Raw genomic sequence first — 25,972 nt, 5'->3', positions numbered from 1 at the left:
ATCATATATGTGTATACGTGTATGCAGGGCCGGCGTTAGGCATAGGCAAACTAGGAGGCCGCCTAAGCCCTAAGATTGGTGGTGGCCTCGCACATGACTCAAAGACATTTTCTTTAAGAAAAATTGAAAACAATGATCAAATCTGAAACATTTCAGAATTCTATGGCTCTGCGTCTACTAGCTTAGCTGTTAGTCTTTAATTAATATGATTCAAGTTGTATTCGCAAATGTTTAGAGTTACTTGTTAGACTACATCTGGTAGAAGACCCTTGTTTCTTCCTTTTGGTGAAATGTTGAAACCTCATTTCTAGTCTGCTGATCATGAATCATCCACGAAGTACATTAGTGCCATCGGCGCTATACGAGTTTAATTTACTTCTGGATTTAGATATAAATACAAGACTCTTTATAAATCTTTGCATATTTTTCGGTCTTTTATTTTGTTTTACTATTTCATTTGGAGCCACCCTATTCGCTTCGTCTTGGGTCTCCCTATTCGCTTTGACTAGGGCCTCCTAATACCTAAGGCCGGCCCTAGTGGCTAGTGTGTGTGTGTGTGTGTGTTGCTAATCTATGTTTGTATTTTGGTGTGTCATGTTGAGAACAGTATTCAAGAACTAGTCTCAACTGTCGCTTGACAAAAACCAGAAATAATTCTTCAAAGCGTCCTTTATAAAAAAAAACTGGTTTACTTTGTACAGTGGAAATATGTCATCAATCTCTTCATTTACTTCCTTCATTCTCTACTTTCAAATTGTCGTGATCAATGTCTGTGTAAACATAAGTCCATGTACTTTGGTTCTTGATTATTGAATACCGTGTGGGGGACGAACGTATGCCAAAAGCAGTCTTCTTGGTGAGCTGAAAGGTGGTCGACGTAACAGAGGTTCCCCACGGAAACGCTTTAAAGATTAGCTTGGGCACCAACTTGCTTTAACTGACATAGAAGAAAGAACCTGGTTGCAGGCGGCTTCAGAACGATACAGCTGGCAAAGGTCGAGGCGGGATACACATTTAAGACCAAAAGAAAATCCGCCGCCTAGGACAGACGCAGACGGCGAAAAGTAAATCTAAATCGACCACCTGCGGACAAGGGTTATGCTTGCCCTGTGTGTGGCAAAATATGTAGGTTACAGCTGGGGCTGTGCAGCCCGTGACCTCCGTGTATGTCGAAGGCGCCGTGCAGCCTCGGGAAATATTGCATTCCCCACTAATCTTCGGACTCGAAGACAAGCCTTAGTATCATCATTATAGAAAACCTGACACATAAAGCTAAATCCCAGTCGCCAGTCCTACTGGCACTGCACCTTAATGAGTGCTATTTTTTTTAAAAGCTTTTAAAGTGAAATATTTAATTGATATATGAGTAGTTGCTATCTATGAATAGAAGTGATACATGATTAAACTATGTTTATGAATAGAAGTGATACATGATTAAACTATGTTTATGAATAGAAGTGATACATGATTAAACTATGTTTATGAATAGAAGTGATACATGATTAAACTATGTTTATGAATAGAAGTGATACATGATTAAACTATGTTTATGAATAGAAGTGATACATGATTAAACTATGTTTATGAATAGAAGTGATACATGATTAAACTATGTCTATGAATAGAAGTGATACATGATTAAACTATGTCTATGAATAGAAGTGATACATGATTAAACTATGTTTATGAATAGAAGTGATACATGATTAAACTATGTCTATGAATCAAACAACCTGAACAACGTTTGGGTCAAAGGTTATAATTGAAATTTCTTAGTACTGATTTTGGGTTCAAATCTGATTCTTTGAATAAGTCTGACCATAGCCCTTGAATAGCTAATCACATTGTCCTACCGTGGGCGTGTACAAGAATGCCATAGGCGGAACCCCTGAAGATGCTCTTATCACTGAGACTTAATTTGTCGAAAGTAACTGGTGGCATGATTTCGTGTTGAGCGATGACATCCGAACCTGAAATAAGAGAAAAGAGAAAAAATATATATCTATATATAGATACAGATACAGATATATAATATGTGAGAAGAGGGGGGGGGGAGTTGCTTGAGGCTACCAAACAAAGGAGCTTGAGTATGAGTTTTTTATTGAGACTTCAGCGAGCTCAGTGGCAGCATGGGAACTTTCTCCTAGATACCCCTTCACCAAATATACTCCAAAAAGGATTGGGCAATAGCGCACTGATAATACTATAGGACCATTAATGAAACGCTATTCAAAAGCAATAATAATTAATAATAGCAACAATAATAATGTCTACATGTGTGTGTATTACTATGTATATATACTACTTTATATATTGACTTTAGTAGTGCATGACAGCCTCGCGAATCCAAACCCCTCCACTTTTTCCCGGTCAGCAACTGTTCTTAGCAGGATACCAAGAGAGAGAGAGAGAGAGGTTGGTCCATTCTTTTTACGTTATCCGGCTAGCTCGTGTAATCTATCAAATGCTCATTCCAATTAGTACGAGTATTTTATATCTGTACTATACCTGTCATGACGCTGCCCCAAGCAATCTGTAGGTAGTAGGTTTTGCCGTGGTCAAAAGAGGTATTGGTATATTGAAATGATTTGGCTCCTTGAGTGATCAAATATATGTCAGTGATCTTGGGCAGCGTGAAACGGCACTGAATACGTCCGTCAGCGTTTTTCACTTGCACGTTGGATAAGGAAGTCTGAAATAAAAAAAAAAATAGTTTTAAAGAAATTATTGTTGCCAACATGGTGTTCATTATTGATCATAAAAGTATAGAAGCCAGTCTAGGAATTGTGTTAGATGTGTTTTATGAAAACAAAGAAACCCCCTAAAGGATTTCTTTTGGGTGTTAATTTTGACTTCAAATTGTGGGAATAGAAATAGTACATTTCTCATTACTGTTAAATTGAACATCAAATTGTGTGAATAGATAAAAACATTGGATATGGAAGATCTTCACTTACTGTTAATTTCCTGTCATTGAAGTAACCAGGGTTGTAGCTGTGCTGTACATTTAGTTTGGTGCCTTGGACAACACAAGTGATGGTCTCATCGTCACCCTGTACAATGGAAGTAAAATGTTTCGATCATTGTTTTTTAAAAAGTCCAGACTAATATTTAAAAAAAGAAAAAGCACGTTATATTATACATGTTCATATATTAGAAATGCTAACCATTTAGAGAAATAAGTTCATTATGATCTAAATACGGTTTTAAAGTATGCCTGCGGTATCTCTTTAGGTGACCAGAAATTAATTTTAGAAAGTATTTAATCTTTTCAATGCAACGCATATGTTCATGTTGGTCTAGTTCTTCTTTCAATAAATTAAACATGTTTTTTAAAATAGTTTTGAGTTGAAGAGTATGTGTATGTTTTATATATTTATTTGTTTTATATATTTATTTGTTTATTTATTTATTTATAGCCATATCATCTCTTAATTATGTCTCGTACTCTATCGACCACAACAAGTAGGAGAATTAGTCATCACATGGCCGGAGTAAGCATGGGCGGACTGGGTATCAAAATCGGCCCGGGCATTACCAAATAAACTGGCCCACAAATGGCATGTCATATATTTTCGGTGTGGGGGGGGATTTTTACCCCACTCCGCAATTTATATATATATATTAGTGTGTGTGTGTGTATGTAATTAATCTTCATTACATTCTGATCTTTCATTCTTTCAAACATTTTTTCTACCCTAGAATACTCTCTTCCTATAATTAGTGGAAAGACAGTACGCAGCGCCAAAGGGCAGCTAGGAAGTCCGGAGGAGCGCTGTGAGCTCCATCCAGTGGGGTCCGGAAGCCCCGGAAACAAGCATTATTTTCGTTATTTTAAGCTTTAAAAATGCATATTCTGAGGTATCTACAGTGCAATTAGCCTGCTACTCTTCCGCTTAAAAAAATTAAAAACCAAATCTGCTATTCAGTAGAGTCCAACGACTGATAGAAAATGGTAAAATGCTTTAGTTTTTTAATTGGAGGGGGAAGGGAAACCACAAAAACCCTTTTGGCTACGCTCATGAAATTTGGAAACTGTAGTTTGCTTACGTTGGCTGCACTGGGGCAGTAAGTAAAGTTTCCCTTTCAGACAATGAGGTTTGAGGCAAGTGATGGTTTGAAGACCCTCCCCTCCCGGCTACGCCCATGTGTTATATTATAGGTGTACGCCTAATTCTCTACAAAATATATAACGTTTGATAATGCATCGAAAACTGGATGTATGCATTCGTAGGATTACATAATATATTCTATTTATACATGTATGTAGTCTGAAAACTATAAACAATACAATAGCAGCCTAATGAGTTTGAAGCTTTTTGGTATTACTTATAGATTACAGATTCTTCAAAAAATAAGATTGTTACGTCTTACGCATTTCATGTATTAATCTAGTCATGCATGTTGATCTGTGACTTAAAATATGCTAAATCATTGGTTTTCCTGGCTGACTCAGGCAACCCATTCCATTAAAAGATAAGAAAAAGCAGAACGGTTAGAGAGGCACTTACTTAATGTGAAAAGCTCTTGCTTCCTCCTAGTACATTCTCAAAAATTCGATTTGTATATAAATATACCATGACCCATTATTTAAAATATAAATCTCCTTTCATTAAATATCGGATGTGACAGCGCTATTTAAATTTTTGTAATTATTTTCATCGTTAATGACTTCATACTAAGCATAAGTTTGCCATTAATCTATATTATAAAGTAAAATGTGAGGTGTATGTATGTTTGTATGTATGCACGTATGTTACTTTTAGACATCAAAACCGCTTGACCAATCTTGATAAAACTAGGCAGGAATGTTCCATGGGTACTAACTTAGACCGTAGTGTATGTATTGTAGCCCTAAAACAAACTTAAGACCCTCAAAAAAAAAAAAGTTGTCCGACTCTATTAAAGCTATAGTATTTATGGATCTAGGCCATGGTTAACAATGTTGACATGAGAAAAGATCGAAAGGATTTAGACCTAGATCTAATTTTAAGAAATACACTTTGCGCAGATAGTTTTTTACTTTATTTTTACTTTGACACATGAAAATACAAAAGAAGATCCATTGATTTCATTATATAATATAATTAACCTTCAATTTTGTGTTTCATAAGCATTTTTTTACATAAATTAGTTCCTGATATCTGTGACTACAGATTTCCTGGCGAACATTCTTTCATTAGACATTACCAAATGGTTACACATTAACACATCTCTCTACTGAGTCTATTCATAGGCCTAGGTCTAAAACTCTTATTGAACTCTAAGATGATAAAACTTCTTTTCGCAAATTCAAATTTCTAAAGCATTTTAAATACATTCGTTCGCTGTTCGCTAAAGCTGCGTAGCCGTGTTGAGATAGGCCTATATTCATTCATGAATAAAAGGTCACGCATGTTCAGCACAGAATGAACTCTATAAAAGCCAATTTTTAACTCTAGATTAGTGTAGATTTAGATCTATGTCTACCTCAAGATCTACTTTATACTTTAACACATGAACATACAAAATTAAGTCTATTCATCTCAAATTTTAATCAAATATATGTAAGCCTACAAGCAAATGTTTTAATTTGAAAAAATGGATTTAAGCCTATTAGCTATTTTGATTTGATAGCTTCATTCACACTATTTTTATATTGACACATTCGCTTTACTTATTACATTATTATTTCGTTTAATTGTTTACAAAACACTCTCAGTGACTATATCGACAGTAATGCGCAAATAAAGACTCGCGGGTCGCGGGTAACATATGTCTAGTAATAGTATAAAAATTTATTTAGATCTAGATTTATGTTTTAATTACATAATTTTTTTTGTAAGCCTTAAGTGTAATTACAAATAAACAACAAGAAACTTACTTTTTCTTTTCAAATCGCAGAAAGTAGAACTTTATACCCATATTGAGCTGTGAATAAGTTGGGTGGCTTGCAATTTCGCGGCTGTGTGTATGTGTTAAAGTTATTGCTATTAAGTATTATTAAAGAGCTAATTGTCTCGCCTATCTTGTTTTTTTTTTGCTGCGTTATATCAATGTTTTCTAACTTAATCATCCCTCTTTTTTGGTTAAATTTCAATGGACCATTAAAAGACGGGGGGGGGGGGGGGGGGGGGGGGGGGGGGGGGGGGGGGGAAAGGAGCCAAAAAAAAAATGGTAGTGCCATCAAAGGCCCATGCGACCAGCAAAATGAATAGGCCAAACACAACCTCGAAGACATCTAAGCAGTCCATGCCGCTCGTGTATAGCAGAAAGTACGGTCTAACGTTTTGCAAATGATAATACATACAGTATATAGTGTTTTTTTTGTTTTTTTTTTTTTATATTCTTGTTGAATTTCAAACAAAATTAATTGTAATAAGAATTTAAAAAAAAGAAAAGAAAACGTGTTTGGGCCTTTGTGTCTTGCTGCTGTCACTTATTTTTTAAGTTGTCTGCATTGAATTTTTTGTTCTTTGGTGGCGACCAGACCAGCCCATTTGGTACCGGCCCACCGGGCATTTGCCCGTTTGCCCATATAGCCAGTCCGCCTCTGGGAGTAAGTAAAAGCCCCGTGCAAGATTTATGTGGAGGTCCCTACTTGTAAAAATACTTATATCTAAATGCAGGCTTTATTTTAGTAGAAAGAAATGCAGTACTAAGTTTGATATCATTTTGCTCTTTATACAAAATATTTAATATGCTTATTTTAGTACATTTTTTTTATATATATATTTGAGTATCTAGCCTTTGGCTAACGCTGTGCCTCAAGTCCGGAGCCACATAATTATATTATGAGAACTCTGGAAGCGGACATTTCTTAACCCACCACAGTGTTGTCAACTGTAAGGCTTTGAGTATTATTGGTAAAAGTGCGATAAATATGCTCGTATAAATAAATGTACGTTGACATTTTAAACTTAAAAAAAAAATCTATTTTGTGGAGGCTCTTTTCCTGTCGAGTCCCCTAGGTAGAAGCCCCTGGGTAAGTAACCCCTGGGTAGTAACCCCTGGGTAGTAGCCCATGGGTAGTAGCCCCTGGGTAGTAGCTCCTGGGTTGTAACTCCTGGCTAGTAACCCCACCTGCCCTCTCGTAAATCCGGCTCTAAATGATCATTATTATTATGAGTGAATAGTCTCAGGACCAAGAATTTTATATTGTAGATTATCGTAAGTAAAGAACTAAATAGTAAGTAGAGTTAGATTATCGTTAATCTATTTTCGAATGTGGTGCTCAAAGTAGAAAATCACTTGATAAATTTAGAGACGGTTAAACAGTAGATATTCAGATGCATGGTCAGTGGTTGTATAATTGAATAAGCAAAAAGATATGGTAACAAAAAAACAAAACAACAATAAAGATAAGCACACTAAATGTTAAAAAATGTTCTACTTTCGTGTCGGCTTCCAAAAAACCAACATATCAATACAAAATCTTTTTGTAACTTAAACGGTGGTGGTTTCGATTATAAAAATATATTTCTCATCGTAGACCGAAGGTAAGTGATAACAGGTGACATTTTCGTATTTTTTTTTTCGTCCACGGCAAGTGGGAGAATTAGCGATGAGTGATGGAGGGCGTTTAAAAAAAGATATTTATAAAATATTTATTTAATTTTTTTTAATGATATATTTTAACCGTCTTCTTCTCTTCATGTTTCCTGTGTCCGGTATTTGAGATTTAATGACGTCTGTTCTCTGTCAGTCCTAATAGTTTGACTAATACCTAGGCCAAGAATCCTGATATTCATTATATGCATTAATTACCATGTGACGGTCATCCGATAGTCCCAGAGCAACATAGTCTACACTGTCATATTTTGTAGTTAACTCGATGGAATATTCGTCAGCTGATTGGAGGTGCTCAAACGTTGCAGCAGCAATGCAGTCGTCCCCCGAGCAGCTAGACGGATACAGGAAACAGCCTTTGGTGTTGCCACATCCTGAGAAGTCAATGTCTTGTACCAAACTCGTGGTGCTGATTTTCTGTGATGGGAGGTACAGATATAAAGACATTCAATTTGTAAGACATCGCTTTACTGTAGGTGGCAATAGATTCTACTCACTTTCATTCATTCATTCATGTTTAAAATTTAAAAATCGCGCAAATATTAAATAAAGAATTTAACAGAGACTCGATGGACTGTTTTGGATCACAATATAATTACAGTATAGCTAATGAACATTAAGAAGCTGCTTCAAAAATTAAGAATTATAGTGTATTTAGTGTGATGTGAACACTCCCCCGTTTTAACTTCTAGAGTTTTCTCTTGAACGTTTTTTGTAGTATGCGGTTGGTGTATGATTACTGTTTGATGCAGTGAATACTTTACTATGTCTGAGTCAAGTTGTACCAGCGAATTACAGTGCAGTTAATTATTACTTGCAAGCTACTGAGTAAACATTTTAGGAAATAAAGCTTTAAATGTAAGCGCAATTATATTTTCATACATATAATGTACAACGTGACATCCAGCTAAGAATCTATCTCTATAAAGATGTTAACGCTATGTCAACGCTATCAAGGTTTACAATCTATTCTTTCTACTGAATTTATTAGCTAAGCCTTACTCTAAATTACGTTCTTTTCAATGTCGCAGGTGTGGTAGATGTGGCTGTTGTAGCAGGTGTGGCTATTGTGGAAGATGTTGGCAGGTGTGGCTGTTGTGGTTTTTGTGGCACATGTGGCTATTGTTGTTGTTGTGGCAAAAGTGGCTTTTGTGGTTGTTGTGACATGTGTGGTTGTTGTGGCAGATGTGGCTGTGCTGTTGTGGTTGTTGTAACAGGTGTGGCTGTTGTAGCTGTTCTGGCAGATGTTGCAGGTGTTGCATATCTGGCAGGTGTGGCAGATGTGGCTTTTGTGGTTGTTGTGACAGGTGTGGTTGTTGTGGCAGATGTGGCTGTCGAAGCAGATTATCGAAAGTATATCAATTATGCTTGAACACATGGTAGACTATAAGATCTACAACTCACCGGATATTTCACACCAACTGCAGACGCTGGATTGGAAGAGTTTAACTGCGTTTTAATATCTACCCAAAACTCAGAATAGTCTCTAACAATGGTGGTTCTGGAAGAAAAATTAACAAATCAAAACTACTATAGACACAATAATTGAAATGATGAGTTACTTTTCTATACAAGAAGTGATGATTTACTTTTCTATACAAGATGTGATGAGTTACTTTTCTATACAAGTGATGATTTACTTTTCTATACAAGATGTGATGAGCTACTTTTCTATACAAGAAGTGATGATTTACTTTTCTATACAAGATGTGACGAGTTACTTTTCTATACAAGATGTGATGAGTTACTTTTGTCTACACGAGGACTTACTTAAACACAATGTGTCCTACATTGGCACTCGGTGCTGTCCAAGTAACGGTCACAGACTGGACACTGTGGTCATGGCTGTGTGTAATCATGTTGTCCTGTTGGTTTACATACAAAAATGTAGGGGAACAGGGAAACGACTATGTACCATGAACAATGTACAAACAAATATTTGTTTAGAACACATACAAATGCAAAATCGTGGATTTATAAAGTTCTAGAAAAGTAGTTAAGAGTATTAAATTACGATTTACTGACAATCCTTTTGATATATAATAATTTGTTATAAATATATAAAATTCTGTTCAAAAATCTTTTTATCTTTCAGAGTTTTTATAAATTAAGAACTTCAAACATATTAGAATTAGTTTATCTTAAAGATCTCAATAGATGATAGAATTATATTATCCATAATCTACTTTTCATTATGTTCTCAACATAAAACAAAATCACATAAAAAATTGAATAGTGGTTAGTCAGGTGGATACATAAATAGGATGCATGGTCAGTTGGTTGGGTATATGGATAAACAAACAAGACAGGATTAAATACGTTTAAATTATGAATAATATTTCTTAATTTATTTTAACCTAGACTAATCAAAGAATTACTTACAACAGGAATATACGAATCAAATTAGTAACAAATACATTATTTTAAAAAATCCAACGTACCGGCATTTCTCCGAAACAAGTAAATGCCTTCAATTTGGCGTCCATGTTAGAAAATTGTCCTAGAACTTCTTCACTTAGATCGTCTGCTCGAAATGCTGCCATTTGAATTCCTTTGATTTTGGTTCCACTGACAGTTACTGGATTTTACATTTTAAAAGAAAATGTTTAATACTGGAGAGATGTATACTTTCTAGTTTTATCCATTAGTGGTTACTTCTTTTCATTCTAAGTTAGTTCGCTAAACTCATAAGTCTTAGATGTGCAACATAATGATATTGAAAAAATAATGAAAATAGATTGATGTAACTTCAAAATAGTTTTAAGCGAAATCAAACAATATATAATAAAAATGATAATAAAATAAAATAAAAAATCTAAAACTCCAAAACAAAACTAAAATGGCATTTTGAAGTGACGTCTGTAATTTTATAAGATAAGAAGTTAAGGTTATAAAATCTTTTATCCTTGCAGTTTATAATCTAGTTTGGAAAAGACTTTGAATGATCTAAAATATCATGATGTCCGATTTTCATTTTCTCTTCTAGTTTCTGAGATCTAAACGGGACAGACGGACAGACGGACGGATGGACGGACTGACAGACAAGCCACACAAAACTAATAGCGTCTTTCCCCCTTTCGGGGGCCGCTAATAAAATTCTAGAGTCTGGATCTAACTTTATTCTAAACAAGCTAAGGTGTAGGTCAAGGCCGGCACCGTTTCTTGACGTTGTAGAGTTGCTGGTAAGTTAATCTCTTAACAATTTTTTTTCATCTTCATATTTTGCCAATGTCGCAATTTGTTTTATTAACAACCTATACTGGGACCTTGTTGACATCAAATCCTTGGTGTGTTGAAAAGATAGAATGGAAAAAAAATCACTGGTAATTGAAAACAAATGAATGTCTTTGATTTGAAAGCTTTAAAGTCACTAGCAGATACTTCATTTACAAGCAGACACTAAAGAAAAAGAAGCTTTTTAACGTGGAATAGTGATCTTCCATTCCTTACAAAGACTTTATGCTAAGTGGTAATAGTAGCCAATTATTGCAAGTTCTCCGAGGGCTATCAGAAAACAGGTCACCGGCCACCTTGATAACTTTATGCAAGGCATTTTACTTGTTTCATCTCATTAAGAACAAATTTTAAAAATGTGTTTTTTCATGAATTTTCTTTGGCATTATGTTATCTTAATCTGCTCATGAATACAACTAAAAAAAAGGCTTTACTTTCAGCATCTTCACCTATCCCTAAGTCTATTGGACCGTTGGGGCACCACTTCTTTTTCCTGGTACTGTTCCCTGAAGGAAAGCCTTTGTAACCTTGTAATATGGATTTAGTTTCCGTTTTTTTTTTACACTAATTAGCAGGTCATCGTGGGGTCCATCGCTGTAGTAGCTAGTTAGCAGGTCATCGTGGGGTCCATCGCTGTAGTAGCTAGTTAGTAGGTCATCGTGGGGTCCATCGCTGTAGTAGCTAGTTAGCAGGTCATCGTGGGGTCCATCGCTGTAGTAGCCCTGTCTCTAATCTCTTCCTTCGTGATACGGCTATTGAAGCGTTAAGAATGTAATGATTGTTTTTGAAGAGTTGAGTACTTACTTATCATTAATATAAAAATATTTAAAGTTACTATAAGTTTTGTTAGAAACTAGATCTAGAAGTCAATCTATAAGTAGGTCAATGTCACCTTTTATTTGATCACTAGGATTGTAACTTTGTTTATCAAACTTGATAGTGTAAGGCGATGATGTCGTCTGCGCAGAGGCTCCATGCTTTGGGTACCTCGTCAAACATGTGCTGGTTGGGGCGCCATCCTCGTAACCTGCGACTAGAGATGACAGAAGATCAACCAATAGTTAGTTAACATAATCGTAAATTTCACTTTAAACACAACATTTAGAGCAAAATAGTATGGTAATTGTAACTAAATAAAAAGCATGCTTGAATACTTCATGAAATAATTAAATGATTGTTTACAAAATCCTTATTTTAAATGAGTTAAATGTAAACAACTTGTTGTATGTCAGAATTTATTAAATGTAAAAAGAAACTTTATTTGAAAAAAGTGTCATATGCAAACGAGAAAGTGTTAAATATAAAAAAAAGTGATTGTTACAAAATGTAGAAGGTGTTTGAATAGACACAAAAATAAATGCAAAAAGTGTTTAGTGCACACCTACGGTCTTTATTGAACAATGTGCTGCCGAAGTGTTGAACTGGCGGACAGGAGAGCAAAAGACTAAAATCAAATTCCCTGATCCAACACATGACTCATTATAATGTAATACATTAGAAGGTAATAAAATATACTGGCTGGCAGTGGCTGCCATAATAGATCACGTTACAAGTCGCCTTACATTAGAAACTTTGGATTGTGTTAACATACATCTACAGCACTTACCTAGATATATCTGGATACAGAGAAGTACGCTAGTAGCCCATCGACTGGTAATCATGGTTAGTTGTACACTTGTTGGCTACTGCGTACTATAATGATTGACAGGTGTAAATCGTGTGTGCTAGTTTGAAAGAAAAAAAGAGAAACAAATGAACACGTGACCTTAATAAATGAATGACCAGTAGCCCAGCAGTTGATCTGCATTTCAAAATGGTAAAAGTAACTTACAGTGGGAAGAACAAAAAGTTGTCCCTCTTTTTTTCGACATTAGGTTTTTGTTCTTAGTCTTTGTTAAAAAAAAAACAGCAACACTAAAGGTAAGTAGTCGACCGACGGCATACGCCGCTATACGAACACAGTGGGCCCCGCACTGTCATACGCCGCTATACGAACACAGTGGGCCCGCATTGTCATACGCCGCTATACGAACACAGTGGGCCCGCATTGTCATAAGACCCGCGCTATGCGAACACAGTGGGCCCGCACTGTCATAAGACCCGCGCTATACGAACACAGTGGGCCCCGCACTGTCATACGCCGCTATACGAACACAGTGGGCCCGCATTGTCATAAGACCCGCGCTATGCGAACACAGTGGGCCCGCACTGTCATAAGACCCGCGCTATACGAACACAGTGGGCCCCGCACTGTCATAAGACCCGCGCTATACGAACACAGTGGGCCCCGCACTGTCATAAGACCCGCGCTATACGAACACAGTGGGCCCGCACTGTCATACGCCGCTATACGAACACAGTGGGCCCCGCACTGTCATACGCCGCTATACGAACACAGTGGGCCCGCATTGTCATAAGACCCGCGCTATGCGAACACAGTGGGCCCGCACTGTCATAAGACCCGCGCTATACGAACACAGTGGGCCCCGCACTGTCATAAGACCCGCGCTATACGAACACAGTGGGCCCCGCACTGTCATAAGACCCGCGCTATACGAACACAGTGGGCCCGCACTGTCATACGCCGCTATACGAACACAGTGGGCCCCGCACTGTCATACGCCGCTATACGAACACAGTGGGCCCGCATTGTCATAAGACCCGCGCTATACGAACACAGTGGGCCCCGCACTGTCATACGCCGCTATACGAACACAGTGGGCCCGCATTGTCATAAGACCCGCGCTATGCGAACACAGTGGGCCCGCACTGTCATAAGACCCGCGCTATACGAACACAGTGGGCCCCGCACTGTCATAAGACCCGCGCTATACGAACACAGTGGGCCCCGCACTGTCATAAGACCCGCGCTATACGAACACAGTGGGCCCGCACTGTCATACGCCGCTATACGAACACAGTGGGCCCCGCACTGTCATACGCCGCTATACGAACACAGTGGGCCCGCATTGTCATAAGACCCGCGCTATGCGAACACAGTGGGCCCGCACTGTCATAAGACCCGCGCTATACGAACACAGTGGGCCCCGCACTGTCATAAGACCCGCGCTATACGAACACAGTGGGCCCCGCACTGTCATAAGACCCGCGCTATACGAACACAGTGGGCCCGCACTGTCATAAGACCCGCGCTATACGAACACAGTGGGCCCCGCACTGTCATACGCCGCTATACGAACACAGTGGGCCCGCATTGTCATAAGACCCGCGCTATGCGAACACAGTGGGCCCGCACTGTCATAAGACCCGCGCTATACGAACACAGTGGGCCCCGCACTGTCATAAGACCCGCGCTATACGAACACAGTGGGCCCCGCACTGTCATAAGACCCGCGCTATACGAACACAGTGGGCCCGCACTGTCATAAGACCCGCGCTATACGAGCACAGTGGGCCCCGCACTGTCATACGCCGCTATACGAACACAGTGGGCCCGCATTGTCATAAGACCCGCGCTATGCGAACACAGTGGGCCCGCACTGTCATAAGACCCGCGCTATACGAACACAGTGGGCCCGCACTGTCATAAGACCCGCGCTATACGAACACAGTGGGCCCGCACTGTCATAAGACCCGCGCTATACGAACACAGTGGGCCCGCACTGTCATAAGACCCGCGCTATACGAACACAGTGGGCCCGCATTGTCATAAGACCCGCGCTATGCGAACACAGTGGGCCCGCACTGTCATAAGACCCGCGCTATGCGAACACAGTGGGCCCCGCACTGTCATAAGACCCGCGCTATGCGAACACAGTGGGCCCGCACTGTCATAAGACCCGCGCTATGCGAACACAGTGGGCCCGCACTGTCATACGCCGCTATGCGAACACAGTGGGCCCGCACTGTCATACGCCGCTATGCGAACACAGTGGGCCCGCACTGTCATAAGACCCGCGCTATGCGAACACAGTGGGCCCGCACTGTCATAAGACCCGCGCTATGCGAACACAGTGGGCCCCGCACTGTCATAAGACCCGCGCTATGCGAACACAGTGGGCCCGCACTGTCATACGCCGCTATGCGAACACAGTGGGCCCGCACTGTCATACGCCGCTATGCGAACACAGTGGGCCCGCACTGTCATACGCCGCTATGCGAACACAGTGGGCCCGCACTGTCATACGCCGCTATGCGAACACAGTGGGCCCCGCACTGTCATAAGACCCGCGCTATGCGAACACAGTGGGCCCCGCACTGTCATAAGACCCGCGCTAATTCTATGTGTATAAGAAATTATTAAATTAAACCATTTTATAACTTATAACAGATTTTCCACGGCCTCCTGACGATTTACCAGGAACTCCTGGAAATCTCCTGAAATTGCAAAATAAACAAAAACAAAAACTGGAAGTCTCCGGAAATTATTAAAATCTTTTGAAAACTCTTGTCCAAACTCTTGAGCCATGAAGAGAATTATAAATATATTTGTGTGAAAATTTGATTTTTTTTCGCCACAAGTAAAGGTGGAGAAGTCATAATGGTGGGTGAAATGTAATGGTGGAGTAGTCCCTATATTGTCCGTACTTATGGGCAGTGGCGTAGCTAAGGTGGGGGGGGGGGGGGAGGCGGGTCGAAATTTGAAAATCTCTGACCCCAAATGAGTGTTCAAAATTTGTTTTTATATCATAGATACGCCATTATCTCATTTCATGATGTCAAATGTCAAAATGCAGGGTCCCATAAAGACATCAAGCTCCCAGGGACCCCAAATTCGTAGCTAAGCCACTGCTTATGGGGTATGCTAACTGTTGGACCGCACAGATCCTCTCTACGTTGAAGGGGTCTAGACATATTTTGTTATTTTCTTTATAAGGCTCTGGCATTGACGATGATGATGATGATTCTCTTCCTCTTTACTGATTGCTGCATGTATGCTGATGTGAGTACTGCATGTATGCTGATGTGAGTTCTGCATGTATGCTGATAAAATTGTTGGTAGGCACTCACAGCGATATCACTGAGCGTGGTCCAATCAGATCGTGTATACCCTTCGTAATAATAGGACCAGCATCGCCCATCAACACTTTCCAAATTCCGGATCTGGGCTAACATACTCCCAGGTCACTAACCAAGGTTTTTCGTCTAAGTGTTTCAGCAAATCGTTTAAATATTTGGTCTCTTTCAGCACGCAGAGACAGGCCTGGGATTGCGAGCACAATTTTAGTTCATCCGGCTATTAGTGCATTGGAAAACTGTTTCTCAAAACTATTTTAACATATTTTATTCCAATGTTTTTGGTGGACAATAAGAAGTAGAAAAAAATAACCGTGGATCGAAATAACTAGAAGTGGGGCCCCAAAGACACAATAGATATCGTATGATGAAGAATGATATTGTGAGCCATCGACAGTTCTGAGCATGTCAACATTGAAATCATCATGGTTGTAATAAATCATGTTATGTGAACATAAAAATTAAAAATACCCGCTAGGTAGTACTAAAAGTTTCATTAGAAATGAAAAGAAAGTGTCATTTGAAAGCATTTTATATTCTTGTCGGTAATCATTACCTACCCCATACGCAAATATGTTCGGTCCTGCCTCTATCAGTTAGGTCAAGCTGACCAATGTCAGAAGCAAGAAAAGAAGAAATGTAATGAAACATTTTAGATGATTGTGATTACGACATCACTTTGTCTAGACTACGACATCACTTTGTCTAGATTACGACATCACTTTGTCTAGATTACGACATCACTTTGTCTAGATTACGACATCACTTTGTCTAGACTACGACATCACTTTGTCTAGATTACGACATCACTTTGTCTAGACTACGACATCACTTTGTCTAGATTACGACATCACTTTGTCTAGACTACGACATCACTTTGTCTAGATTACGACATCACTTTGTCTAGATTACGACATCACTTTGTCTAGATTACGACATCACTTTGTCTAGATTACGACATCACTTTGTCTAGATTACGACATCACTTTGTCTAGATTACGACATCACTTTGTCTAGATTACGACATCACTTTATCTAGATTACGACATCACTTTGTTTAGATTACGACATCACTTTGTCTAGATTACGACATCACTTTGTCTAGATTACGACATCACTTTGTCTAGATTACGACATCACTTTGTCTAGACTACGACATCACTTTGTCTAGATTACGACATCACTTTGTCTAGATTACGACATCACTTTGTCTAGATTACGACATCACTTTGTCTAGATTACGACATCACTTTGTCTAGACTACGACATCACTTTGTCTAGACTACGACATCACTTTGTCTAGATTACGACATCACTTTGTCTAGATTACGACATCACTTTGTCTAGATTACGACATCACTTTATCGGGCTACAATTTGTATGTAGATGTGAATACAGCCATGAATACAGAACTATCTTATTATTATTTAAACAGGTGATTATCAATCTATATTTAAAGCTGGACTCCAGGGATCTTCCTGGCTTGATAGCTGCCTGAACAGTCTTATACGCTTCAAGCTGTCGCCACAATGCTTCTGACAAGAAACTCTTCACGTGGACATTCCTTGCCGTCTTGTGAGAGGTTTTTGCTAAGAAATTATAATCTGCAGTTTCAGTACGGTGTGTGAAAAGTACAAGTGGAATATTTCTCATCATATTTCCGAACCATATCAAAAGTCCTATAACAAATCTTTATATTGGTTTGCAAGAAAGAGAAGATTATATAAAATCGATTTCAGCCCTCACTTTTACCTGAACTAAATACAGCGTAGAGATAAGATAAAAGGTTTCTACACAAATAAATAAATAGGAAAAGAGAGTACTTATGTCGCCTAGATATTACTTACCAAAATGTAAATAAAATTTAATTCCTTCACAAGACTCACAATGTCGAAGATGAATTATTGATTATTGTCCCAAATGTGTATCATGGGAACACGGGGTTAAGGGGAGGGGGGAGAGATTAGGGGAAGATTAGTGACGAAATAAAAAGGTGAAAATGTTCTTACCTGAAAAAAAATGTGTTTCACTGTGACAGTTTGAAGCTCTAAGCTGCAGTGGACTATTCGCAAGGGTTAAACTTAATATATGGATATAGTGTTAGACACCTTATTTATATAGGTTAGTTATTTTAGTTATTTAGCGACGCACCATAGTAGACGCATATTGAACGGGACTAGTGACGTTTGGGATATGTTGGGTTAGAGACCGGAAAATCAGTTAGCGTTAGAACACTCCAGGGTAACGACGTGTTTAGTGACAGAGACTTCTACTGTGGCCTTTTATCATAATAAATATATATTAACTTGTTCATCATCGTTGACTACATCTCTTCACCTGTTACAATTGATGTGCCAGTTCTTGTTTGTGTTGTTGGTCAACTACACGTAATACACCCGAACAATTACACCCAAACGATTGCAGAGTAATTGGTTGACTTCAAGACAGCCTGAACTAGCAACATCACAGTGGCGACCCCGAACCTCGAAGCCCGACGAACATCGAACCGGACCTCGAAGCAGAACGTTTACTCAGGTGAGGGTCGTGCACTCGAAGTTATAAGATTTCATCGGAGTACGGCTGAACACAGCAGCATCGCAGAGTGACTTTGTTCTGGATCTACATACAGTCGTCGCCTGTTTGATCGCACGTTCAACGAGCCGTTAACTCAGGGTGACCTTCGTCAGGACCGTAATCATCGCAACGCCTGATCTTCATATGCTGAACCGACCTACAACCAGAGAAACCGTTCATTCATAACGGGTGAGAGATCGTTAGTGAACCTGTTGGACATATTTTTTCTTCGTCATAGGAGCCACATTGAGTATCAAGTTTTACCTCGTCAGTTTCGAGAAGGACAGTTTGCCCGCTGTCAGAAGTATTGTGAGTACTACAAGTTTGGTAGCTAACTAAATCGAAATCGCTCTGTCGTCTTACCCTTGGAGAGATTCTTGTGGAGCAGTTTGCTCATTGAACCGGTTGCTTGCCACGTTTATAACGGTCACTGTGTTTAACCTTTGGAAGGTTAGTGAAGTAATCTTTATCAGTACTGAACATTGATCTATCTAGTATTCGTCGGTCTAGACCATACCTAGACTTGTTAGCAGTGAAGTTGTGGAAACAGCTACATCCACTTAATTTCGTTGAAAACCGTTAGTCGTATAACGGAACGTCGTCGGAGGTGACCTTGGTCTCACCTAGTCTACATTGGACAGTTTGGTCTAGTGAAGCAGAGTACAACAGCAAACTTCGTCGTACTACCAGAGTAGCAGCAGAAGCAGTGAACTATTTTAGAGAACCGTTATTCGTCAGCCCAGATCAAGTCATCGTCGAGAAAGTCGTTATTCGTCAGCCCAGATCAAGTCATCGTCAAGAAAGCCGTTATTCGTCAGCCCAGATCAAGTCATCGTCAAGAAATTCGTTATTCGTCAGTCGTCCAGATCAAGTTGCCGTCAAGAGACTGTTATTTGTCAGTAGTCATCTACACAAGTCAAGTCATCGCCAGAAGAACCGTTAACCTATTCGTCAGTAACTGTGTACACAAAGTCGTCGGAACTACACATACGGTCATCAACAGTCGTCGAAGAAACTGGAACATTTTGCTGTGGCATATCAGGACATCTGTGGCATTACGTGGGATACTGGTAGCACCGGAGAACAGAGTCAGAACTGGAAGAGAGGCAGTGGAATTTGTTGTGATCTAACATATTCGGGAGTCCGAACAAAGGGATCTTTCTTATCAAAAGCTAAGTGCCATTTTTCTTATTAGTATATGTTTAGATTGCCCTTAGAAATAGATTTTGTCTAAATTTGGTACGTTAGCCTGAGTAAAATCAGGTGGTGCGCCTTAAAACCCGTCGGGGTAGAAGACGTAATTTAGATGAAAAGCTATATTATACGTTTAGGATTGTAATTTGTTTTGTTTGTGTAAACGTCATATCCGTTGTTGCCTGGTTACTTCGTGACGTTATCATTGTGTGCCATATTGTCACATCCCAACCCATAGTGATAGTCTCATTTAATTATTTCATTTGTTTATATTATTTTAAATTATTTATTTTTATTAATTTAATTAGATCTGTAATTTTTTTCACTTAATGATAGAAAGTGCGGGTAGGATTCTTTTACTGTGAATCAGACTAAAATAATTTTAGTTTGAGCGGTTAAAATCAAATATGATTTTGCCATGAGAATAATGCCGAAACTGGCTATGTAGTCAAACACTGTCGTCTGGCTAAATTTAGATCTACAAATTGTTGTACATCTCTTTGGTACAATTTAATCATCTAGACTCTAATTTGAAATATTATTAATTGAAAAATGAATGAAGGTAGTACATTCTAGATATATGTATCTTGTTGAAGATATATTTGACATTGTATACACATATTTGTTTCGTATGGTTAAATAGAACCATAATCTAATCTAGATCTGGACTCTAGACAGTCTTTGAATTTACTCTAAACACTTCACTGTGACTTCAGTCATACCAGATTTTAAAATTGATCATAGTTATTCATACTAGATCTAAAAGTCATAGTGCTCTTGATAACTATAGATCTAAATAGTATTATTATACATACTATAATATACTAGATTTAAATTTGTGTGTAATACTGGACCTAATATACAGATTTGAATATAACCATAATAACTCAGACTAGATTTACACATTTACTAAATCTATAGATAGAGACATAACACTTAAAACTGGTATAAAAGTGTGTAAAAACTTTTAAAGTATAGCCATAACCAATATAGGCTAAGTAAAAATATATATAAAATATAAAACACAATGGCTACATCATCATATGTGGACCTTAAGGAGGTTAAGGAAACAGCTATGCAGGATGGAAAGGCCATGGAGTTAAAAGGAAAAGACTTAGCCGCTTATGTACAGCAAGTTGTGAGGGAAGAAATGGAACGTCAAGATAAAATAAGAAGGGAAAAAGAAGAGATAGAAAGACAAGAAGAACATCAAAGACAAGAGATAGAGAGGCAAGAAAGGATCAGAAAGGAAGAATATGAAAAGCAAAAAGAAGACCAAGAAAGGCAGAGAGAGCATGAAGCTAAAATGGAGAAGATGAGATTGGACGCAGCACAAGCCAGAGCCCAAACTGAACAAAGAAATAACACAAATAACTCAAATAATTATACCACTCAAAGAGACAACCCTAATTCACAGACATGGCTAAAGAGAAAAATACAAAGTTTTGATGAACAGAAGGATGACATTGGTGATTTCCTGAAAAGATATGAGGCAAAAATGTCTACATTTAATATGCCTGAAGAGGAATGGTCTGAAATACTGATAGACTTTGTTCATGGTCAAGCTCTAACAATATGCCAAAATCATGACCATCATATTGATGATAGCTATCAGGTTTTAAAAAGAGAGTTATTAAATGCATATGGTCATAATGCTACAACTTTTAGAAAGAAATACTTTGACAATATACCATCATTAGGAATAGAACCCCAAACTACCATTAATATGGAAAAGGATTTTTTCAATAAGTGGGTAAAATTAGAAAAAGTGAATAACTCTTATGAAGGATTAAAAAATTTTATTCTAGTGGACAACTTTGTAAATAAATGTGATCCTCAGTTACAATCTTTTATTAGAGAAAGAAACCCAAAAACTATAGATGAAATAACAGAAATAATGAGAGTATACAAAAATGCCTATCCAAATAAACCATTTTCTGATAGGGATAAGAGCAAAGTAGATTTAATAGGATACACCAAAGAAAATGTTGATAGAAGTAGAAATAGAAACAGATCAAATAGTGGAAATAGAAAATATAGTGAAATAACCTGTTTTAAATGTCAAGGAAAAGGTCATATAGCAGCTAACTGTAGAAGAGGGAATAGTAGGTCTGGAAGTAGAAATAGATACAATGAACAAAATAACAGTAGATATAGGAGTAGAGATAGGAATGACAGGGAAAATTACAGAAATAGGAGTTACAGTAGGGAATACAAAAATAAAGGTACAGATAGGGTATATTTCATGGAAGGAAATAGGAACAATTTTGCAGTGTACCCAGGGTTTGTAGATAGAATTCCAGTGGAATTAATCAGAGATTCAGGTTGTAACACTTTGGCAGTAAAAACTAAATTTGTCAAACCTCATTGGTATAAAGGGTTTACTAAGAAAGTAGAATTAGCAGATGGCACTGTAAGGGAATTTAAAGCTATAAGGGTATACATTGAAACTCCATTTTTCACTGGTTATTGTGATGGCATTGCAATACCAGAAATGAGATATGATATGTTAGTAGGAAACATAAAAGGAGTTAAAGAATGTTCAAGAAAAGAATTAGAAGACTGGCAAAACAAATACAAAAACATAAGACAAAATCATGAAAACATAGAAACACAAAATATAACAAGTATGGTAATAACAAGATCAATGAATAAACAAGATGAGAAACAGGAAAATACAATAAATGTAATAAGTAATGATAAAGAAGAAGAAACCAGTAATGTAATACAAATAGAAAATACAGATGTTAAGGAAAGAGAGATAGAAAATGAAACACAAAATAGTCTTGAAACACAAATATCTCAAAGTGAAAAAGAAACAACACCCACATTTGCATTAGAACAAATGAATGACAATATTATTGGGAAAATTTATTCAAGAATATTAGATAAAAACAATAATAATCCAATGGAGAAATTTTGTATAGAGAATAAAATATTATTTAGACAAACAAGTAAGGATAACAAGAAAATAAAACAACTTGTCTTACCACAGAAATATTGGAAAGATGTTTTAATCATGACACATGATAATAATTTAGCAGCACATAGGGGAGTAAAGAAATGTTATAGGAATTTGTCAAAACAAGTATTTTGGCCCAAAATGAAAGCAACAATCAACAAATACATAAACTCATGTGACATATGTCAAAAGAGATCTAACAAAAGCCTAGTGAATAAAGCACCTATTCAAGAAATGGATGAACCTACAGCACCATTTCAGAAAGTATCTATTGATTTAATAGGTCCTTTAATTCAAACTGAAAATAATAACAAATACATTTTAACAGTAATAGACATGTTTAGTAGATACCCAGAGGCAATCCCATTATCAAATACAAGTGCAGAAAATATCATTAATGCCATAACTCAAAAAGTAATTACAAGACATGGTATACCTAAAATTATATTGAGTGATCAGGGATCTCAGTTTAAGTCAGAACAATTTAAGAAATGGACTAAACAATACAATATACAACACATATACTCTTCGGTTTACCACCCGGAGAGTAACGGTTTATGTGAACGATATGGTGGATCATTAAAAAGATCACTAACAAAAATAATTCAGAATAATCAGAACAAGTGGGATCATTACATTAACTATGTACTATTTGCTCATAGAAACAACATCCATGAAGCAACACAATTTTCACCATATGAAATAATACATGGAAGAAAACCCAGAGATGAATTAGATGTTTTTAAAGAAAATCTAATAGGCAATGAGAATAAATTAAATAATGACAGTGAAACAACAATCACAACAGAATTGAAAGAAATATGGACTCAAGCATATAACAACAATAAGAAGTACAAACAAAGTGCTCATGAGAATATAAATAAGAAAAGACAATTGATAACACTAGAAGTAGGAAACAATGTATTAATATTGATAAATGACCTGAAAAATAAAATTGGTAAACAATGGAAAGGTCCATTTAAGGTGATAAAACAAATTAGTGATGTGAATTATCAAATTGAAATAAATGGGAAAATTAAAACATATCACATAAATAATTTGAAACTGTATCATGATAGAGAAGATGAGTTGATACAAAACATTCAGGAGGAAATAGAAAATAAATTTTCAGAAAGAGAAGAATGCTTGATGATAATAACAAATGAAAATCACAATGAAAATGATATTAAGGAAATACCTGTAATAGAAACAAAAGAGAATCAAACTTGGCAAAAGATTAATCTTAATAATTTAACTAAGGAAAAGTCAAAAGATATAACTAAAATAATACAGGAATACAAAGAAATTTTTTCCAGCATACCAGGAAAAACTAATATTATTAAACATGACATTAAAGTAACAGACACAAAACCTATCAAGCTTAAGCCATATAGAATACCGCTACATTTACAAGACAAAGTAAAGAAAGAAATAGACAATTTACTAGAATCAGGTATAATTGAGCCATCAACATCTCCTTATGCTTCACCAATTGTGATAGCCAAAAAGAAGAATGGAGATATAAGGTTATGTATTGATTATAGGAAACTTAACAACATCACAGAATTTGACCCATATCCAATGCCAAATATAGAGGATATTTTACATAAATTAAATGGAGCAAAATTTTTTACTAAATTAGATTTAACTAAAGGTTATTGGCAAATACCTTTAACAGAAAATGCAAAACCTTACACAGCATTTGTAACACCATATGGTATTTTTCAATGGAATTATATGAGTTTTGGATTAGTAAATGCACCTGCCACATTTAATAGAATGATGAACATGATAATTGGAAACAAAGAAAATGTTATTTGCTATTTGGATGACATATGTATTTTTAATAATAGTTGGGAGGAACATTTGGTAGATGTAAAAGAAGTATTCAAAATAATAAAAGAAAGTGGACTTACAATTCAAGCAGAAAAAGTAGAAATAGGATTGGAGGAAATAATTTTCTTAGGACATAAAGTAAATAACAACATGATTAGCCCTATTGAAGATAACATAAAGAAAGTACTTAATATTGAAATACCTACAACAAAAAGACAAATTAAAAGCATATTAGGAATAGTAAAGTATTACAGAAAGTTTATAAAGAACTTAGCAGAAATAGTGAATCCACTAAATGACTTACTTAAAAAAGGAAAACCTCAAAAAGTAGTTTGTAATGAGGAATGTGTGAAAGCTATTGACAGAATTAAAGATGTTTTTAGTCATGAACTAATATTAAGACTACCTGATAAAGACAAAATATTTTATGTCACAACTGATGCATCTGGTAATGCTATTGGTGGTTGTTTAATGCAGAACTATGATAACTTACATCCTATATTATATGTAAGTAGAAAATTGTCAGAGGCAGAGAAAAAATATAGTGTCATTGAAAGAGAAGCCTTAGCTGTAATATGGGTAATTACTAAGCTAGAGAGTTATCTAATAGGAAGGAAATTCATATTATTAACTGATCATAAACCTATTCAATATATACAGCAAAAGAGCATGAAAAACAGTCGTGTTTATAGATGGTTCTTAGCACTACAGGAGTATAAATTTGAAGTGAAAGCTATTAGTGGATCTGTGAATATTGTAGCTGATTTATTGTCTAGAATGACATTGAAGTGAAACAATTTTGTAAATAAACTATGATTATATTGAGTATGTAATATATATTAATATATTGACACCATTTATATGTTATGGAAAAGGGAGATAAGTAAATTTGATGTTAAGCATTTAAAAGTAAGTATGGATATTTTTTTTTGTGTGAATCATTTCATATATCATTGACGAAAGTTAGTTCTATGGAAAAGGGTGAGTATAAAAGAAAAATGGACAAAAGCGTATAAAAGGGTGGTAAGAAAAAATGTATTGAATGTGTAAATAAAGTTTGTAATTGTTTTTTGAAATATTGTATTTTATCAGATTACTGCCAGTGAAGAACATTTGAGATGTGTAGGACATGCCCATAGGATGCCACATTTTCCTCTATGATGAACTGTGTACTAAGGAGGATGATTCTGGAATGTTATGAACTGTTATGAACATTGACATTGAATATGAAGAACTGTCAAGTCAAGATGAAAATGTCAAGATGAAGAAGTCAAGATGAAGATGTCAAGATTTTATGTTTGTTGTCTTCCCCTTAAATTGAAAATGCCCTTGTAAGACTTGACAGTAGTGGAAAAATATTGACATATTTTTTTTTCAAGGGGGGGAGGAATCTGTTAGACACCTTATTTATATAGGTTAGTTATTTTAGTTATTTAGCGACGCACCATAGTAGACGCATATTGAACGGGACTAGTGACGTTTGGGATATGTTGGGTTAGAGACCGGAAAATCAGTTAGCGTTAGAACACTCCAGGGTAACGACGTGTTTAGTGACAGAGACTTCTACTGTGGCCTTTTATCATAATAAATATATATTAACTTGTTCATCATCGTTGACTACATCTCTTCACCTGTTACAATTGATGT

General features: G+C 36.9%; 1 protein-coding gene and 1 long non-coding RNA gene across 7 annotated transcripts in view; one reads left to right on the top strand and one right to left on the bottom strand.

Annotated features, from left to right (window-relative positions):
* LOC106070201 (ferric-chelate reductase 1-like) overlaps window positions 1-25,972 on the bottom strand; it is a 36,958-nt gene that overhangs the window by 6,795 nt on the left and 4,191 nt on the right. For 3 of the 6 annotated variants that reach the window (XM_056008296.1, XM_056008294.1, XM_056008306.1), the window contains exons 2-10: window positions 12,389-12,506; window positions 11,675-11,815; window positions 9,990-10,126; window positions 9,319-9,413; window positions 8,953-9,049; window positions 7,747-7,965; window positions 2,958-3,053; window positions 2,509-2,692; window positions 1,854-1,970 (exon numbers count right to left, since the gene is read on the bottom strand). In XM_056008296.1, coding sequence (XP_055864271.1) covers window positions 1,854-1,970; window positions 2,509-2,692; window positions 2,958-3,053; window positions 7,747-7,965; window positions 8,953-9,049; window positions 9,319-9,413; window positions 9,990-10,126; window positions 11,675-11,815; window positions 12,389-12,443 — 1,141 coding nt within the window. In that variant the 5' untranslated portion in view covers window positions 12,444-12,506. Of the gene's footprint in view, window positions 1-1,853; window positions 1,971-2,508; window positions 2,693-2,957; window positions 3,054-7,746; window positions 7,966-8,952; window positions 9,050-9,318; window positions 9,414-9,989; window positions 10,127-11,674; window positions 11,816-12,163; window positions 12,344-12,388; window positions 12,507-17,768; window positions 17,859-25,972 lie in introns of those variants that run through there. The other 3 variants (XM_056008297.1, XM_056008278.1, XM_056008288.1) reach the window with 3 other exon arrangements.
* LOC129922397 (uncharacterized) lies at window positions 17,758-25,930 on the top strand. Its single transcript, XR_008774416.1, has 2 exons — window positions 17,758-20,089; window positions 25,418-25,930. It is a non-coding gene; the product is annotated as an uncharacterized LOC129922397 (long non-coding RNA).

The sequence above is a fragment of the Biomphalaria glabrata genome, chromosome 1, assembly GCF_947242115.1.
Source record: "Biomphalaria glabrata chromosome 1, xgBioGlab47.1, whole genome shotgun sequence".
NCBI classification, from domain to species: domain Eukaryota; kingdom Metazoa; phylum Mollusca; class Gastropoda; family Planorbidae; genus Biomphalaria; species Biomphalaria glabrata.
The sequence above is the reverse complement of the archived record's forward strand: the minus strand, read 5'-3'. Positions and strand labels throughout refer to the sequence as shown.